This window comes from Manacus candei, unplaced genomic scaffold (genome assembly GCF_025592945.1).
Source record: "Manacus candei isolate 608988 ecotype Guabito, Panama unplaced genomic scaffold, ASM2559294v1 h1tg000018l, whole genome shotgun sequence".
In the NCBI taxonomy this organism is placed as follows: domain Eukaryota; kingdom Metazoa; phylum Chordata; class Aves; order Passeriformes; family Pipridae; genus Manacus; species Manacus candei.
The window spans coordinates 17,623,672-17,643,750 of NW_026138066.1; the positions used below are offsets into that span (position 1 = coordinate 17,623,672).

The 20,079-nt window shown below is 46.8% G+C and overlaps 1 protein-coding gene across 1 annotated transcript in view; it reads right to left on the minus strand.

Moving 5' to 3' along the window:
* The window catches only part of CACNA2D4 (calcium voltage-gated channel auxiliary subunit alpha2delta 4), a 123,267-nt gene extending 104,560 nt beyond the window's left edge, over window positions 1–18,707 (minus strand). The window contains exons 1-7 of the mRNA XM_051784926.1: window positions 18,601–18,707; window positions 13,611–13,692; window positions 7,010–7,126; window positions 5,449–5,508; window positions 3,690–3,852; window positions 1,405–1,536; window positions 348–408 (exon numbers count right to left, since the gene is read on the minus strand). Coding sequence (XP_051640886.1) covers window positions 348–408; window positions 1,405–1,536; window positions 3,690–3,852; window positions 5,449–5,508; window positions 7,010–7,126; window positions 13,611–13,692; window positions 18,601–18,707 — 722 coding nt within the window. The remainder of the gene's footprint in view (window positions 1–347; window positions 409–1,404; window positions 1,537–3,689; window positions 3,853–5,448; window positions 5,509–7,009; window positions 7,127–13,610; window positions 13,693–18,600) is intronic.
* Window positions 18,708–20,079: the final 1,372 nt, after the last annotated feature.

Consider the following 20,079-nt stretch of genomic DNA (forward strand, 5'->3'; position numbering starts at 1 on the left):
GTCCAAGAGTGACCATTGCTAAAGTTTTCTTTAGGCATGCTGAGTAGACTGAGTTAATATGCCACATTTCCAGAGTCTTAGTGTCCCTTCCACCAAATTGCAAAATTATAAGGAGAATGGGACAGAGAAAGGATACACTGGTGATTTCTGTGTAGATCCCATATGAAAAGCTGTTGCTGGCAGGGGATAGGGCTTCCTGCCATTACCTGTGTTTATGTACCCCCCATCTCTCACAAAAGCAGCACAGGACAGTAACTGTTTCTCAGCAACTCTCCCAGGTGTCACCTTGGAAAAGAGAGAGAGAGGAAAGCTGAACGGTGCTTTGGCCACATCTCTCCAAAACTTACCAGCCACGGTTTCTGCAGTCGAAGGAGATGACTCCATTCTCATCTGGTAACCATTTTATGCCTGAATAGAGCAGCAAAAAGAGCAATCAATACACACAGGCAGGCATCTGCTCCCCAGGCACTGGCACTGCTGCTCTTCACTGCCGAGACCCGGCAACCCAGCGGGGGCACACAAGTCTGGCCAGCAACAGCAGCACCCATTCTGCAGAAACCCAAGCAGAGCTGCGTGGTCTTTGGCAGTTCTTGGTAGACTGTTTATAAAGTTTTTGTTAAAAGATGTACCTAGGCATAGTCTGTTCAATTTTGGGGAGCAATTGGATGTACTTTGAACTTTTTGCCACTTTGATGTAGTTCTCAACAATGTATTTTTCTCCCCGAGGGTGGTTGAGAGCATAAAAAAGCAGCAGTGGTGACAGGGATGTGTCCCAGATTCCCTGCTAAATGCTCTGTTTGCAGTCATCCCTGCTTTCCCCTTCCCCAGCACGTGACAGGTCACAGAACAAGGGCACGCAGCCATCTGACAGAGCGGCCACAAGGCCAAGCTGCAGCTGCAGAGCATCTCGTGGGTTCCTCTGAGCATGGGACCTCCCTCTCGTGCCATGACCTTATGTGCCACTCACAGCTGGTGAGTGGATAACAAGTCAGGCCGGCCAGCTGCATCTGCCACGTGTGTCCTCTGAGACAGAGGGAGGCTTTGGCCACTACTAAAAAGCCCAGGGGAGCATGAGGCAGGGAGCCCTGCCATGGGGGAGGTCTGTCATAGTGTTCTGTGAGCTTTTTGGAGGGCAGCCTGCCTGAGGCATACCCCTGCCATCAGACTCCTCTGGGGTTGCAAGGGCAACATACCTGGGGGGCTGGTTCCCATGGGAAAAAGGGGTTTATGCCTGCTGGACACTGTTCCTTCAGCTTAAGCAGCCCATGCAAGAAGTATTTTGCTCACTGCACCCTGCCCTTCAATGCTCCCAACCTTCCCAAATTGGACTCTTCCATGGCACAGACCCTGTCCTGCAAAACCGTTGTGTTGCACTGAAAGGCAAAAATCAATCTGCTCTTTCACCTGGATAGAGCCTGAAGAATCCAGTGGAGCTGCCGAAGTACTGCCAGGTCAGCGTGGGATCCCTTTCAAAGTTGTCCACAAAAATAGGATTCAGGGCTTCTGACATGTAAACTCCATTAAGGATGGCAGGGTCTGTGGGGGGAAGAATAAAAATGGGGAAAAAAAGTGTGTAAAAGAAGGAAGGACATCTGCCACCCTGACAGAGAAAAGGGATGGGAACAGAGGAAACTCCAGGAGGAATGCACCCTTATCCAATGCACCCTTATCCCAATGCACCCTTATCCCAATGCACCCTTGCATTGGGCAGGGAGTTGGATGCATCATTCAAAATAAATCCTGGAGGTCAGGTCACCACTGGCCCCTGCAGGTGATCTCAGCATGGTCATACTCTGTTAACCTCATTTCTCTTTCCAGCCTTGTCTGCCCTTGAGCATTACATCTGGTTGGAAGAATGCTCTGAGAGACCCAGACAACCATCACTGTGCCAAGCACAGCTGGCACACCATACAGCTGGTACCTGAGAGGGGACCTGTGGCTGTTGAAAAGCAACTGCCTGATGCACCACTAACAGCCTTTCTGCAAATTGTGTTTAAATTCATGCTAGATGTAACTACCTAGGACAGAGGAGTCCTAGAATTTACACAGTTTCTCTTTTGTCTTTTCCTCAACAATTCTTTTTTTCTTTGCCTGCCCTTTCTCTCACAAAGCCTGGGCTGTCCTGCCTCACCCCCATCTCATCAGAATCAATAGGATGTTGCAGATTCCAAGAACTCCTGAGGCCATGTATATTTGGTGTCTGTGTTGACTCATTGTCTCAGGAGACCAAAGTGCAGCAGCAGTAGAAACAGGGAATCATGAGAAACTGGTCATTGTATTAAATGTTGAAAGGGTTGGGGATTTGACCTACCACTTCCTGTTTAGTTACTTTACTAAAGGCAGTTTTGGTCAAAATAAGGGAAAAAATGAACTGTGACTCCCCAGTGATGAGGTCAAAGTAAGTCTCACAGGAATGGAGAGCCACAAGAGCTGTGGAGAGCCAGGCTTGATGCTGTTTGTAAAAGGAGTGAGTACTGCTGGACACTGCTCCTTGGAGGATCCCTGGACATGGAAGCAGCCCTCCATGTCCTGCTCATGCTCCAGCCGTAGCCAGAAGAGCTGGTTAGTTTGTGCCAAGCTGTGCAGGCAGGAAATCAGCCAGCTGGGCAGTGCCTCTCTGCTGTCTCTGCCAGTGGCCATTTGACCACCTCTCTGTCCTCTGCTGAGGCCAGCAGCCTACACTGTGCAGCTCTGCTGTATCTACCCACAGCCAGCTCTGCTGGTGGCTCTATTGTGAGCAAGATTTTAGTGTCTGGGGCTGTTGGACCAGATGGAACTAATTTAACATCATGGGAGACCCTCTATTGTCTCTCTAAATAACACAGCAGTTGTGAGCACAGTCACTAGCCCCTGCCCCGTCTGGCCCTGAAGACTTTAAATGAGCTCCATCCATGAGAGAAGCAATGGCACTTTTTTTTCTTGTCAAAAATACACAAGGAGAAGAGCTGATAGGGAGGCAAGGAAGGAGCCAGCACAGGCAGCTCTGAATGTTGGCCAAAATGAGCTGTAAACTTAAGACAGTTGCAACTGGTGTCTCAACCTGCAGATGTGGCTGTGTGCTCGCCAGCCCAGAGATGAACCCGTTTCTGGGGTGTAGCTGGAGTGCTGTGAATGTGCCCTTGGTGCCTCCCTGGGCTCCTGCAGCTGCCAAGGTGCCAAAGGCTTGGTGAGAACAGAAAACAGCCCAGAACAGTCATGTCCCAGTAGCAATTGTGAATTATCCCTAGTCATCTATGGATATGCTCACTGAGCATTAAGAGTGTCCTTGTCAAGTGTTAATGTCTCCTGACACGAAGGTACTTGAGTCTCAGTTCTCAGCTGAAATCAATGAGATCCTTGACGTCTAAAGACCTTGATAGATCCAACCCTTCCTATAGAGCAACAATTGCCAATAAAGTCACATCAGTTTTCACAGCATCTTTGTTTGAGTAAATGAACTGTAGGAGAATATACTGCCTGCCTAAGATGGAAGACTGTCCATCATAAGAGGTTTTCCAAGAGCAGATTATACCAAGTCCTGTCACAGTGATAGAGGACAGCACAGATATGACTGTGCCTTGGGATAGTACCTTTCCAGCCTTGGTTTCTTTTCTGTAAGTTGTTTTTTTCTATTCCCATCCTTGTTTCCAGTATCATTACTGATAATTCCCACAGCAATCTACTAGTAGTGAGAAAGTAGAGGCCATTACCTTTGTTGTAGACATTGGTGGGGAGCTGGATATCACTGTATGTTGTGTTCACCAGCAGGTTATTGAAATGCTCATTTGGCTCCAAAATGAATTCATCTCCAAGCTCCACATAATTGTCATTTTCATCCTTCTCATTAATCAGGAGAGAGTTGTAGTAATCAAACTGTTGACGAAGACAATGGAAAAGAGAAAGACGAAGAGAGAATAAGACAGACGATTACCAGTGTGGCTGAAAAAAACACTCTTTAAAACATAAAGAAGGGACATATGGGGAATTGGGGCTTCAAACAGGATCAAGATGAGCAACAAACAAGCTAGTATCAAATGAAAATTGTAAAGCTGCCAAAATGATGATTGCTGGCCAATTTCTTATTGTCAATAAGAAATGACTGAAAGCATGGCCATAGCCTGGAGCAGAAGAGCCACTGAAGAACAAAGGGACACAGTGGCAGACTCCTGTGGTCCCTCAGAGGTATTTAAGTGATTAGTTGGAGAGCTGGAGTGTCTCACTGGGTCTGGCTCCCAGGTTTAATACAAGGCATGTCAGTGCCGACCTTACTTGCCCTGTCTCAACAGCTGTCATTTGCTAGGGTTAACTCCTGGTGTACATCCAGCTAGGATTATCCCCTCATTCTGTCACTCCAAGTGGCAGGCACTCATCGAGAGCAAAGGATCAAGCAGAAGGTGCTCAAAGACAACACAGTTTCCACCCTGTGAAGGTCACTTTAGTACATTTAGGACATTCTTCGTCCTTGGATAACCTGTTTTTAAGATGTTTTTGCTGATTTTATCTTAGCCAGAGGTTATTTAAGGATATATGTTCAAGCACCATCAGTATTCAGAGGGTGCAGATACTAAATCATGTACCTCGACTCACCCATGACCCTTACTGGGAATGCAGGTGACCCAACTACCATGACTAACGTGATTCTTAAAAACAAACAAACAAAAAAACCAACCAAACCAACAAAAAAAGAGGTAGGAGAGATGAAATTAGTAGCTAACCTGATTTCAACAAGTGTTTTCATTCTCAGCTTTTCCCTGCACTGAGATGTCTACTTGCAGGGTTAGCCTGCACTTCTGCTAATATATCTGTGCTTGTACTACAGACAGAGGACTTCCTTGAACAGAATTTTCCCTCCAGTTCCCCTCACCAGCAATAATCCCACAGCTTGGCCACAACTAACAGTTATTAACAGAAAGCCAATTATCCAAATTGCTTGGACAGCACCAAACTTTCACCTAACGGAAGTCCTGACAAGTGGGTGCCTGTCTGGTAGAGAAAAGATGGTGGGAGCTGTTGAGAAAGATGGTGAGAAGCTCAGTTCATTTGGATTAACAGTTTGCTGTGGGTATTTGTAACAGCATCCTCCTCGTTGCTCATTCACACTCAATTTTTAGCTCATTTTCCAGTCAAGTAACCCACCAAGTGCCAGCTAATTTGCACTAATGCACCACAGAACGATAGTGTTGGTCTGCAGTAAAAGTTATGCCAATAATATCACACAACCTAGTGTCTTCCCAAATCCTTCCCCTCCCAAAGCCAAAGAACTAATCTCTTTGGTGTTACTAGATTTGGGATCTGCCAGGGGAGTCTCTTATTCACAGTAGTCTCTAGACAAGCTGAGTGTCCTGAAGGCAAGGAGACTCCTAACCTGTCCAGGAACCTGAGGTGGCTGGGTTCCTGGCTAGGCCTATCTTTTGACTGGTCTCTCTGAGGATGTGTGTCATCTTTTGTCACTGACCAGGATAAACTTACCTCCAGTGAGGAGTTGTACTCGTGGTTCAGATCTGCGTCTTCTGCTGCTTCCACCAACCTCTAATGCAAGCACACAGAAAGAAAGATGAGTGGGTGCTGTGGCAAGCCCTCCAGAAGTTCTTCCAGCTGTATCAGCCATTCACACAGTTAATGAAAAGGCACGACTGCCTCTTTCACCACAAGAGATCATGGAGCTATAAACTTCCCTCTTTCTCTCCTTTTCTGCTGACCTATCATTCTGTGCTGCAACTTTATAGCTTGGAAGGTACATTTGCAACTACTTATTGCCAAGTATATTCACACCTATTTACTGCAGAGTCCCTACTAAAGCCCTGAGCAATTTTAGGTATCACAGGACATATACAAACAGAAACAGGTCCATTTAGAGAAACAACAGACAGAGATTTAATTTCATTTTCCGTGAACCCTTCCAAAAAGCCATGGGAAAGACTTTTCAGACCCAGCTTGATGTCAGTATCTCATCAAAGGAAAAGGCCTTGTGGGAGTCTCAGTCTGGTATTGTTACTGAGACAAAGACCATGACTTGATTTCATAAAGGGCTCAGTGATGCTGTGGCCATTTATAAGCTCTTACCATTTATGGAAGGCAGTAAAAATCAGCCAGTGTTCTCCAGTATGATGCTTCAGGGCACTAGTTCTCAGTCGGTACAGACTGGGAAGGAATCCAACTAAACATGTACATGTTTTCAGGGTTGCACAATCAGCAACAGTCTCAGCAAAACTACGTTTTGCTCCTTCACAAAGGATAAGGCAATCCAAACACTGGAAAAGTCTGGCTAAGAATTCAATGTTATGGGCCAAAGCTCTGGGTTTAAATATGCCCACATTTCACTTTGAGACTCAAATGATGTGTTTCTGGATGACTTTTCCACATTAGACGCCTTAAACAGTCAAGGCTCTGTGACTACAGAAATATGCTTTTCATAGAAGGTAAATACACAGGAATATGATAAATCCTTAGATGCAGGAAGTAAGAGGGGCCATAACGATTACCTGCTCTGATCTCCCACACAGCAACAGCTAAAGACCTCTTGCCACCTCCTCCACACTTCCCCATGTACACAGCTAGAAATCCAAGCACCTTCCTTGCAGCTCATGTTCAGGGGGTGAAGAAATTTCCCTTGAGCCACACACACAGCTGAAACAAGCTACTAGTCTTCAGTGGCCAGAGTGCATTATGCAAGGATGAACTTTATTTTCACTTGTGAGGGGGTTTTTTTCCCCCCTTCTTAAAACAGCTCTTGTCTCCTAAAAGGGTGTTCATTCCCTCATATTTATTCTTAGACTTTTTTTAATCTTATTTCCTCCTTTGGGCTGAGGGAGAAGCCAGCATTCCCTTGTCTGAACGCCCACATCCTCCCACCAGTGTCTGCTTAAAGCTCGGAGTGAGCAGCCAGCCGCACCAGCAGGAGTTTGGTTGGGCAAAGTCCTCACACAACCTCTGCGCCCACACGCTCCTGGAACAGGCAGGAGGCCTGTGCCTGCTGCTCTGGGGCTGACTGAAGGAGAGGACTCCCTTCCCAGAGCCCCAGTGGTCCTACCTCGACAGCTTCGACCTTCCTGCGGAGCATGCTTTCCATCTGCTCCGAGAACTTCTTCACCAGCTCCAAGCCATCCACCTCTTTGATCTTCAGAGTTGGCTCCACATCTTTGTACTTCTGCCCAAGGGAAAAAAGAAAATGCTGTTGAAGAGGAGGCTCGTAAGGAGTGAAGTGAATCTATTATTGCTGACTGGATATTGTCTTTGGTGAAGGAAGAGGTGTTGAAGGAACTGCTCTGATTTATCACCTTCTCCCATCTTTGCCTTTTCTCCTTTTTCACCCCACAATTTGGGTGTGTGCAGATCATTGGCCATAGTTTGAAGCATTTTGACTAAGTAAAAGTAACTGATCCAATTGGGAGCTTGTGGCTGTTGAAAACAGCAATGTACCTGAAGCTACTAGTGCCTACAAATTTGAGAGAGAGAAGCAGAAGGCCAACTTTTAAAAAAAACCCCTAAATCGCAGATTGTGATTACATCCATAGCAACATTAGACATGTCACATACCTGAAGTTTAATTAAGGCAGAGGGAAGAACAAGGGACCAGAGCTGTATACTGTCATTAACATCTCCTCCTATGTCATATGTGCTTTGGGGCAGCAGTGGGAAGGATGTCATGTTAGTCCATGTGCTGTCCTCCCACAGTGTCATCATATCTGTAAGGTAACTTGCCAGGTCTCCAACAAGAGGAGTCTGCTCAGTGCTTAGGTGGGAGACTGCCAAGGAAAGCTAGTATAGACAGTTATGATCTTAATTATCAGGCACCCAGGAGCACGCTTTAGGCCAAGAGCACCAGAGAGGCATTTCCCAGAAACTAGGAATTAGAAGCATGGCTGCTTAGTGCTGCCTCCACTGGGAGAGATGCTGTGATGAGGAAGATCTGGATCTGACAGGTTTAGAGATAACTGGTTTCTTCTGACCAGGTTTCATATAATCTAGGCATTAAAAAACCCAAGAGTACTCCCAAACTGTGTAACTAATCTGCCTCCTTAAATCTGCCCTTTTGAGGGTGGATACAATGGTCTTTATTTCTGCTTTTCAAAAAAGCCCACAGCTAACAGAAATAGCCAAAAGGAAAGAGAAAAAAACCTGCCAAAGGACACGGTATGATTAACCTATTCAGAAGAGACAGAGCCTTATCTCCTCAGCAATATGGAAAGACGAAGGCAACCAAGTGCAATTCCCTGGTCCCTCATCATCAGTTTTCTCTGCACTGTACTCAAACCCCCTTCATGTTGTGCTAGCACCACAGCAGCAATCTCAGCCAGGGCTGGACTTCTTGTGCTGGGAAAAAAGAATGAGGTGGTGAAAAGGAAAAGGAGATGGCAGAGGTTTTGGTAACACTTTCGAATTAGAAGAAAGTGGCAGAGAAAGGACTTTGCATGTCTTTAGGGTGAGCGAGTGGAGCTCCTTTTGTTCCAGCAGCTCCTTGATGGTGCGGGAGGGCAGCCGAGCACAGGCAGAGTAAGAAACGCCTTGAGGATGGGGCAGGCTGAGGAGGTCAGACAGAAATAGCAGCAGCATCCAGCCTGCAGCAGGCATGGCAGGGAGGCTGCTCGCTCTGTCTGGCATGATTAACGGCGAGGGTTTTACTGGATTAAAAACGCCGGGCCCCGCATCCCCTCCGCTGCGGCTGGGACAGGCAGGCAGCGGGGGAGGAGGAGGTGGGGTTGAGCACGAAGGTTGGTGTAACCACGCTGCAGGAAGAGGAATGTGCAGCCACAACCCCCCGACTGCGGTCCCTGGCCGCTGACGAGAGCGGAGCACATCCCAGCTGGTGTCTGTCCCATTTAGCTCCATGTCATGGTTTCGTCGGGAGAGAAGTGATCTCTGCCAGGCCAGGCTTTAATCAGGCCCTCCTCGGGGGGAGGAGGGTAATCTCTCCTGGGAAAGCTAACGAAGGGGGGGGACCACATCAGCACGGGCTTCACAAAGTGACCTGCCACCCGTTGCCTCGGGTCACATCTTCAATTAAAAACCAGGTCTTTTTACCTCTCAATTTTTTTTTTAATGTGCTTTTCACACATTGACAAGCAGATGCTCACAGGATAAAAGTTATCACAAGCAATCATGAGCACTCTGCTAATACTGTACATGCCTCAGGCCCAAGATCTAGCCAGAGCTGGGAAGAAAAAAAAAAAGCAAACCCAAACCAAAAAACCCAAAAAACTTTCTGCAAGATTTGGTTCGCTGAAAGAATACATCAAGTTTGAGCTCAGATCCTCTGTGAGCTTTTTTCCTACAAATGAACCAGCAAACCACTTTGTGCCTATATTTCTGCCACTAAAGTCTCCTGCTATTAATGACTATTGACTCCGAGAGTTTCTAATGGTGGGAAACGAAGTAATACTTGTGTTTTCAATACTGTTACCAGACACCACGGCTGAAAGTCAAAGCAGGTGCTTGTAGCTGGCCAAGATTATCCCATGCAACCTGCATTTAGGGTTCAGGTAATCAGATCATTATAATTTACAGAACACGAACGAGGCTTGGGAGAACTGGCTGGAAGGATCTGATGCTGAAAAGAGGCCAAAAAGTTAGCTCAGATCTAACAGAAAATCTTTTCTTATTCAGCTAGTACTTAGCACTCCCTTAAAACAGCAGGAGCAATTCATTAAGATTCGCCTTCTGCAGCGTTGGGGGTGGTAATTTAAAAGTGGAATATCCAGAATTCAGTATCCTAAGTTTTATCTGTGAACAGAGATATGTCACCAAATATATTTTCTTGTTCCCACCTCCACAAAATTTAGCCTATTGAAATACACAGTGCTCCATTACTCACTGCTAGTGGAACTATATTAAGAGTGTGAAAGACATTCCTTTCATCTTCACCCAGGAAAAAGTCTTGACTGAACTTCTTGAGTTTGTCTGTTCTTTGCCATGTACTTTTTTGTTGCACTTTCTAGTAATTACAGGGCTGGAGTCAAGCCCTGCTGTCCTTTCTCAGCTCTATCCACTGGGTAGGGCAATCAGCACCTCAGCTATAAAAGAGAGCAGGAGATGATTCTCAGAAACACCTGTAGTGCATTGTTAACACAGTAGAAGGAAATTTAAATTTTGGGTCTGCTGAAGCTGATGGTGTTTCTGACACTTAAAGACAAGCCCTGAAAAGCCCAGAGTCATCTCCTGGCATGGCTGCCCTTGGTGGTCCTGAGCCCATGGTCACTGCTTGGCCAACTGCAGCAGCAAGGCTGTGGCAAACACCTAATAAGCCACAGGTTCAAACTTCTGTTCCTTTGCTCTGTGAGATGCTACTGCCCTCCCCCTACTCACCCTTTCACATTGCTTCTTTACTCCAGCCCTGTTGCTCTCAGCTGTCCCAGGCCACAGCCAACACTAATACAGATCCATCCTCTCTGAGCCAGGTTTAAGTGTGCATAATGGGCAAGGGAATACAAGACAATGAATGCTTCAGCCATCAAGCCAAAGCCACTTGGCTTTTGCTGCCTCTGAGATTTAATTTGACATCCTGCCTGCTTGGGACTGCCAGCCATCTGAGAGCTTTCTTAAAGATTTCTGATCCAGGGTAAAAGCCTGTCCCTGTGGATTCAAGGGATGTCTACTGGTTCACCAAGTCTCTGGGAATGATAAATCCTGGTGAGAAGTCAACCATTTGGGTTTGCAACATGATATTAAGGTTCTTCTGGAGGAAGCAAACAAAAAACCCAAAGAAAACCAAGCAAACTCAAAGCCACAAAAGAAAGTTTATGCTTAATGTTAAAGACAAGGTTTACATGCAAAGCATCCAGTGACTGAGAAATTATGGCTCTCAAAGCAACAATAAGCTAGTTACTTCAAGACTATTAGGCACAAGGGAGACATGAAGAAAAATACAAAATATGCTGTTATCTCTCAGTCTGTGTTTCATCAAAGGCAAAATGCCCATTGACTTAGACAAGCACTGAGAAAAGAATTGCCTGGACCTCTGCACTGTGCTCCCCACCATTCTGCTGGTCTGCACAAAGAGAAATATTTCCCATGGAAAAGAGGCAACAGCCCAAAGAAGAGAAAAGTGCCAGAGGAGCAGGCAAATCCACGTGTTTGATTTTCAGACTTTGGTGTATTTGGCTCCCCAGGCATAACTCATCCACAGTCTGTGCCAATATGATGATCTACATAAAGTTATTTGGGGTCTGCCACTCTGCATGAAAGTGTTGCCTAACAGTAAATGACATGCCTGCATCCACTTGAAACATAGAAGGTGCCAGAAATGCAGAAGGAGCCCTCCAGAATGGTCCCTGCTTTAAGATGAGGATTTGTGAGAAGGTGCCTGACTTACTGCTCTACTAAAGAAACGGAGGCTGAGAGAAGGACTGAAATGGGTGCTGGCTGGTTCTCCTCTATTTCCTTACCACAGGGAAATAAGGGGAAATGAAAGAGCTCAAGAAGTGGGGCTTCAGGGTTGAAAGGTAAATCTGAGCTGTTTAAACTGCTTAAGTAAAGTTAGGGCAGGGAAGGACACAACATGCATTTAGGAGATGACTTTGCTGGAGTGTTTACAGCACAAGGCTGGATCCAGCTTATCTGTACCCCCTGCTGGAAGTTGACATTTTCCCCTCTCAGTCACAGATAACACTGTACTGCACAAAGCACAATCAGTCTGTGCTGTATCCAGGCAAAAGCAAACCAAACACCTTCCCCTCTCCAAGATGAAAACTGTGTGTATGGAGCAGGCAAGTGCCATTATTTTATAAGGCTGTCAGACCATCAGGAGAATATAGGTCTGCCTTAGTTCCTCCTGACATGAGTACTAGATTTGATTTGGTAACATTCAGGCTTCTTTTTCATCAGAAATTAGTCTTCTTCACTTCTGGAGAATTATACCAAGTGCTGATAAGAGTTGTGAATTTTGGTTCAAAATAACTATAATTTTTAGTGGTACTATACTAGCATCTACAGGTCTCAACCCCTATCCCAAAGGGATCAAGATTCCAAGAATAAAACCCACAGTGTGGGCAGAGGTAGGTAAGGCAATCTGGTGCAATATATCCAAAGTGCCAGCACAGCACAGCTGCCTTGACAGTCACCCCAGTACCACATCTGCCATCCTTGTCCTGCATTGCTATCTTCCACAACACTGTTTTTTCAAGCTAACTCTGGTTCTTCTTAGTCCCACTGACTTTTGGACCTCAAGGAACATGAGCTCCCTTAATGTGTTAGTATAAAAAGCCACAGAAGCAGTGCAAGTTGCCTGTGTTGACCCACACCCATACAGCATCAGCCAGGTACCTGACTATCAAATAACCTCAGCCTGTATCTCCTCCCCACTGAAGCTCCAGTACCCACCAGAGATGCCTTAGCATGTCACTTTGGCAACTATTGCCTGGGGACCCCGTGGGTCAATAGGCAATGTGGAAGCATCATCAAAACTGCTAAAAGGTGAACTTTTGCCTTATCAATACCCCACTGCAGCTGCCTCATGGTTAGTGCATGAAGTACCTATATCAGTGCTGATAGCTTTTAATTGCCTTGTGACCCTTTCCTCCCAAGAAGAACTGATGATCACCACAGACCTTTGTGATGGATGCTGAAAGCCTTTCTTGGCCAAAGCCTAGCAAAGCTGATGCTGCAGGAAATGCTCCCTTACTCAAGACAAAAAGCAGCACTCAGGGGACAGGGAAACAGGGCTCAGCAGCACAGAAAGGAAAACTATTTCCACATCTCTTTTTTTGCATTGGGATATGGGTGTTATTACTAACATAGTGACAGAAATCAGACACCTAGGAGACCTGAGAGGCAATTCATTACTTGTCTTGAAGAGAAGAATCATAGAAAGAGTAAAGAAAAAGAACTGAAGTAGAGAAGTGACACATGAAGTAGAGAAGTGACTGCATTCCTGAGGCCCCCTCCAGTCCCTCAGAGAAGCACAGAGGGTGGAGATCACCAAGTCTGAAAGAGGAGCAGCCATTCACCACTGACTTAAGGAAACTCCTCTAGAGCTGCAACTGGGATTATTTCTTTAAAGCCCCTGGAGCTACACCCTTTAATGCTGGTAGAGAGTTTAGTGAAACAGAGCCTGTTTGGTGATGAAGCCAAGCAGAGGTCTGTGCCTCTGGAAGATCGTGGCTTCCCAGGGCACCTGCCTCAGGTACTCTGTCCAAAGCAGAGTTTCAAGGGCAAAATTCAAAGGATTGATGAACAACTGGATGAATACTGATGAGGAAGCAGTAAGAAATAAGTGCCAGCTGAAGTACTGCAGGAGGGGACGATGGGGTGACAACAAGCAGGTGAGTGATGAGCAGCAGAGGGACTGATTTAGACTTGGGAAAGGAGAAGCAAAGGCACAGTATGTGAGGGCATGAAATAATCATTAGAGGGGAAACATAGGGAGAAAAATAGAAACTGTTAGAAAGTATTAGTAAAAAATGGGACAATTTAGGTGGTATTTGGCAATGGCTAATGAAACAGGAAAGGCATTAAACAGATCCCCCTCTCCAGTACATGGAAAATGGGTACAGAGCATCACTCTGTGCTCATGGATAGATTTGAAAGATAGCTGGAGACCTGTGCCTTTTTCTTTTCTTCCACACCAGGGGGAAACCTTGGAGGGCTACACAGGGAGATAATGTGAAGCAAAGGGAACCCTCACACATTTAGCCTACCTTCTGCAACAGGAGAGAGCCTGAATACTTAGTCACAATGGAGTACAGCTCCCCACCAAAGGCATCTGCCCAGGACTTCACCCTAAAAAGACAAAAAGAAAAGGAAAGTCAATGTTAATAAATCAAAGTCTGCCCAACTTCTCACTTTTTCAGACAGAGAAAACCCCATCTTTCCAAGTATAAACCCTGCTCTATTTCTCTAAGCTACTATAATAACAATGTTTTTTCCCCAGACTGCTAGCCAGACAAGCAGTAAGGCAGGAGACAAGCACTGCTCTTGGACATTCGTCAGCAAGGGGAAACATTGAGTTCTGCTGGTCTTGGTCATTATGTTTGGAGTTGAAATTTTCTCACCTAACTTTAGAGGTACAATTTTCATCTTAGGTATCATCTGTTTTCCTTCTATTGCCAGCAAAGTGAAATAAATAGCTTTCTGCAGACACCCATTTATCCTCACTGACAGGGCCTGGGGTGATGGGCTAGACACCTAGTGTCAGGACTGCTGAAGAGAAAGAAGTGTCAGACTTGGAAGAAGTTGTCAAGATTCACCCCTTGGATTCAGTTCCTGCAGCAGTGCAGGCCAGAGACTAATAAGGCAGATGAATTCACTGCTCTCAGTGGAGACACTACTGCTTGATAATGCCACAGTAGATTATGCACCTCATCATTGTAAAGCACTACTCACATTCCTGCCATCCTGTAAATAATTGACGATAGCAATACCACACGGAGAACATACGGATGCTGAAGAGCAGCCTGAACGCAGAGCCATCCAAATCAAAATAGATGGCTCTCATAATTGACAGAGCACTTCATCAGAAACCTGTTACACGATCCACATTAGGCAGTTCCACCTACAGTTGCAGTTTCTTCCTGAAGGATTCACTTCAGAGGGATGTCTCTAATGCAGTAAGTGGCCTTCTCCATTTACCTGAATACACCACTTATTTATGGTGTGCAGTCTTACCTATGGTTTTCAGTAGATTTCTTTGAGTCCCAAGCAGACTTTAACCTCGGGGCCTGATTCCCCAGTGCATTGCACCACAAATAATACACCAACACAGAGATGGGCTCTGGAGTGAAGCCAGCATAGCAATGGTAGAATAATCACAACTGCTAGCTTTAGCCTAGGAAAGCCTGTTTAGACTCCTCTCTTACAAACAGGAACTAGGCAGCTACAGGCAATAATTTGGTACAGACACAGGACTTCAGCTCTAATCTGCACCTCTCTCCACTGCCTGTAAAAAAAGCATGAGGGAGTGGGTGCCTTTTTAAATCACTCCTTAATTGGCAACAAGGCATTCGTATTTTACCACTGAGTGTGAACTAGCACCAGCTGAAGCAATTTTGTTTTTTCTTGCATTGTGCTCTGCATCTTATTTTGAGAGCCAGAGCTTTTATCTCATCATGTCATCCTTAGAGAAAAAAGAATACAAGTATTTTCTAGGAGACCAGGATTTATTGGGCCATATCAGAGTTATTTTAGCAAGCCTAGAATAAAAGAGGAAACCAGAAAGAGGGATCCCATGGGATGCTTTCTTGTTTGTTGTAGTAGTGACTAACACATTCCCTTAGATATGAGGATCTCTGGATCAACAGCTAACTTGATGCCCATCTGCTGCTGCTGGCTTTATAACTTTTATGTATGAGATGTTTTATGCTGATATTAACTGATATTCTCCAGTCTCCTCACCTTTTACTGCAGAAAGAGAGAACACAAACATGAAGCTTGGGATAGTAATTTTAGCAGGGATATTTACTTTTACCCCATTTGCCTTACAAAAATGGTGCACTTGACCCTGGCCTTTCTGTTCAGTGTCATGTCTGTGGCCATGTGTGTGCCCCTACTCCTTCCAGCCCTCATCATTTTTCAACCCAGCAGGGTGGAAGTGTCTGTGGTGTTAATTTCTGATTAGCAGGTATAGTTGAGCATCTTGAAAGTTCTTGAAGCTTCCAATAATGGCATAACTCAAATAAAAAGGTTGAGATTTGTATAATTTTGGGATTTCTGTGTGGGTGTTCTATGTGTCGAGTGGTCCCTTACCCTGGGAGGGCTCTCCCAGCCACTTCTGAGTCACTACTCTGGCTCAGGGGCTGATATTTCTGCTGGTCTTGAAGCAGAAATAGGAGATGCAAGGGCAGGGGGACCAAAGAGAGGGCAAAACTGGAGGGTTTGTTGGAAAGTTAGGGGGCACAGAAGGATTAGAGGCACAAAGGTTCAGAATCCCTGTGTAACAGGTCTGAAGACGGGGTAATTAAAAATATCTGGTGGCATTTCATGGAAGTCGAAAAGGAGGAAAGTGAAGAGGCAGGAATACACTGGCATTTACATATTTAAAAGACAATTATTTGCCAGGGAAGTGAGCAACCTTAGAGTACTAGGGAATTAAGGGCAGCCTGCTGAACTTAAATGGGTTTGCTTAATTTTTTCATGAACAAGTGAGAGAAAAGGTCAGTCTAAAGCTCATCAAGTTGTATAGAAATTTTGTCCAAGGCTGCTGGTTCCATCAACCCAAGAGCAGATGTATAAAGGCAATAGGGGCAGCTAAAAGAGGCCATACCAGGTCAATCTTTACCTCTCCCACCAGCATTTCCCAACGTTTCCATCAGCTCAAGAAGAAGCCAGCCCTAAATCCTCACAGCTGCAAGCACTCCTGCCCATGCCGTGGCCACCGGACAAGCAGAGCTGTGTCCAGGAGGAAAGAAGAGGCGGTTTCTGTGCTGAACTTGCAATGCACCCCAGAAGCATTGCTAGTAACTGGGCAGATTTTTGCACTGCTGGAGTTAAAGCTGAGTGAGCTTTGCAAAGATGGGAGTGAATCGGCAGTGAGCCAAGCGTGGTGCAGCAAAGCCAGACACGACTTGGGGAGCAGCACAGGCCGACTCAGCCTTGTGTCACTTAAATGTGATGGAACCCAGCTGGTGTTTAAAAGACTGCTTTTTTGTCCCCAAAATGTCCCTGTGTAACCTATGGAACAGGTCCATTTTCTGCTGATTTACTCCCTTTGGACCCCTGTCCAACGTGTTTCTCTACTGAAATTTCATTTGAAAAGGGTGACTTCTGTGTTTTAGTTAAATTCATAAGTGGATGTGAAACACCAGGGATTAATTCAGCTGTTGGTCTGGTTTTAGTACCAGGGGAGAAAAGCTCTTTTTCTATTGTTTATTCTTCATTCTTGTACATGAATTAAGTTCCAAACTGTGCAAAGTGACGTAAATCTTTTTCTCAGTAGTAAAGGGCTATCACATTATAACTAAACACATCAGAAAAGGATTTGGTCAGAGATTGCCTGCGTGTAATCCCTGCACTTGCATTCAGTGGCAAAAACAGCGGAACAGACTGGCTGGCTTCTTAATGCCACACAAAAAGTATTTCCATGAAGTATTTATCCCGGGCATGGAAAGTCAATTTGCATAGTTCGCAGTTATCAGAAGTTGGATTTTTTTCTGGGTAGCCACTGTGTCCTTTTTGTGAAACCCAAATCAGAACCACTCTGCTGAGGAAGGGCTTGATAGTGCAGCCAAGTATAAAATTGGCAGCAAAGTTTCCTGAGACCCTCTTGGACATCAGCTCAGCTCTTGGTAATTCCACGGGCTGTATTGGTGGGCACATCTGTAAGGGTTTTATTGGCAGTTTTTGAATGTAAAACATTTTCCTAAACTCAGGAAAGGGCTTGAGCTGACTTGTTGATTTATTGGACATATCTCCTTCTGAAACTGGATGGCAGTGTTGTCTCCTCTCCAGACCAGCCCACTGTCCTGCACCGATGGAGATACTGTAGCACCCAAGAAGCTGCCCCACAACAACTTTTACCAATCGCGGTGCTGACATTTTTAATCCTTAAAGGATTTAACTCGTCTAAATCAGCTTAACAAGGTGAAGTTTTTATAAACTGGGGTTGCTGAGAGCTGTTAGGCTCCTGGGGGGCTGCCAGGGCGGGCTGCATGGCTGGCAGGGAGCGACCATGCCAGAGGAGCCACTTGTCACACCAACACAAGCGCAGGCAGGGGTGCCCTGCAAACCCACATCCAAAAAGGTGCATCAAGGTTCCCTTCACGTGCACTAACTAGCACCTGGACCCAAATGCAGTGCGTGCACAAAACGTGGCTGTGTGTGCTTTATATTGCAGCTCAGCTTTTCAGTCATTTGCTCCAGACCTCTGGGAAGGGCTACTACACCCTTTGTGGTGAAGAGGAGCAGGAACAAGTAAGAAGTGCCACGGCCTCTTTCCTCTATTCAGCCTCCTCTCACTGACATCCCCTGACGTCCACACACGTGAGTAAATGTGTGTGCATGAGGGCCCTTTTAAGCTATCAGTGTTCCAGATCAATGCAAGGGATCAGAGCTTCGGAGCTGCAAACCTTGCCCTGCACGATCTGGATCTCGTGTGTGACGAAGCGATGTGTCTTTGCTTTGTGGGATAAACACCCTGTGTGTATCCTCCCACAGCCAGATCCTGGCCAGTGCTGTGCATCCCTTGGCTGTCCCTGCCATACTGAAAACCAGCAGTGTCTACTGAAACCACTCTGCTCAACTGGGGAGCTGCCAAACTGGGGCCACTTGCGTGTGCCTCCATGGTTGGATCTCCACCAGTTGCAGCAGCAGCGGGGTTTTATGAACGCGTCTTTAAACTGGTTTTGCCTTCTGCCGCCTAGTGCATTAAGCAGAGCATTAATAGATGTCAAAGTGCTTAACTAAAGCAGATGAGTATCATTGCTATGCTTGATGAATGGGGAAAAAGAGGTATTGCATCCTATGCTAGACCTGGGGAACTGAATTTGTGGCTCCTGTGTCTGTGTCCTCTGCCATGAGCCATCCCTACCCTCGTGAGGAAACGCCACCCCTTGCAGCACCGTGCCCCTCCGGAGGAGCCCACACCCACGGCGCCTGCCACTGCCAGGGAGACACTCCCACCCGCCTGCCATGCCCACGGCATTGCCCGCTCCACGCCAGGAAAACCCCACGCCAGAGAGAGAGAGGAACACTTACGTCTCCAGCGGGATCTTCGTCTGGGCCCTGGCAGGGGGCGGGAAGCAGAAGAGACAGAGCATCATCCACGGGACGGCCCAGGGCCCCATCCTCCGCGCCCCAACCATCAGCAACGGGACCGGCCGGCGGGGTGCGGGGGCTCCCCGCCCTTGCTGCTGCCCTGGGGGGGCTCCCGGGCGGCCCCCGCCATTCTGCCGGGCTGGGGGCCCTGCTGCTGCGGGGCCGAGCCCCGGGGCGACCCCGGCTGCCTCTGCCCCGGGAACGTCGCTCCTGCTGCCAGGCGCCGTCGGGGGTCTCCAGCGCAGGGCAGGCAGCCAAAAACCTGCCCTGCCGGCACCTCTCGAGGGTGGGCACCCACAGGTGCGGCGCGGCTCCGTGCCCCGAGGTGCAGCCGCGCCAGGAGGGAGCTCTGCGACGGGAGCCGCAGTGGCTGCGTAATCCCCTGCCAGCCCCTTAATCCCCTCGCCAAGCAGCAGCAGCCACAGATTTAGGGAAGTGGAGTGGGATAAAATCACCCGGGATTACTCTGATTCCTGAAGACGGGTCTTGGCTTCTCCAGCCGGAGGTCAGGCCATGCCTGCTTTAAAGGGGTCTCATGCGCATCCTCGAACACCTCTGCCTGAGCTTTGATCTCTGTCTGACGCTGCAGGATGCTGACAGGTCCCTCCACAGGTTGGCCCAGCGCTGCCTCCTCCCCAGTGGGTGCCTGGGATTGGCACTGGGAGTGTGGGGGCAATGGTGGGGTCCTGCAGATACCAGCAGGTTCATGCCAGCCACTGCTTGGTGCTGAGGTTTGCACAGGACAGATGAGGCCAGGCAGAGCTGGTGCTTTGGCAGCATCCAGTGCAGGTCCAAGGCGATTGCCAAGGAAATTGCCCTCCAAACCAGGAGTGGGAATCTCGCATTGGTGAGGGGAGAGGAGGGAAAATGAGCAGTGGGAAGCAAAAGCGGCGTGAAAGAAAGGACTCTGCCAGTTTTAACTGATCACCTCCTAATGTGAATGATTATTTATTAATAGTCAGACCTTTCCGTTTGGGCAACATTCAATTGAGATTGCCATCCCCTCATCTGTGTCTGGAGACCAATGAATCAAAGGAGCCCGACGGCTGAATTTGATGAATAGCAGGAAGTAGCAAACTGCATGCTCGAATGAGGGACACGCTATCAGAGCTCATTATCATCACATGAAGTATAAATTATAAATAACTACAGATATGGCAGCAGAAAGATTATAAATTACTACAGCAACCTGTTGAGCTGCTTTACTCTATTGCTATGAATCAAGCCATTTATTGAGAGTATCTTCCAATCATCTTTTGCACCTTTACAAATGGCTCATTTAATGTAAAATGCAAAGCCATGCTATATTGTTAGGTTTCTCATGAGGATGTGGAGGGCAGAGCTGACTGACAAAGCACTGAAATCAAATTAAGGCATGTGCTACAGATGTGATATCGAGTGCAGCACTGGTGCCTCTTC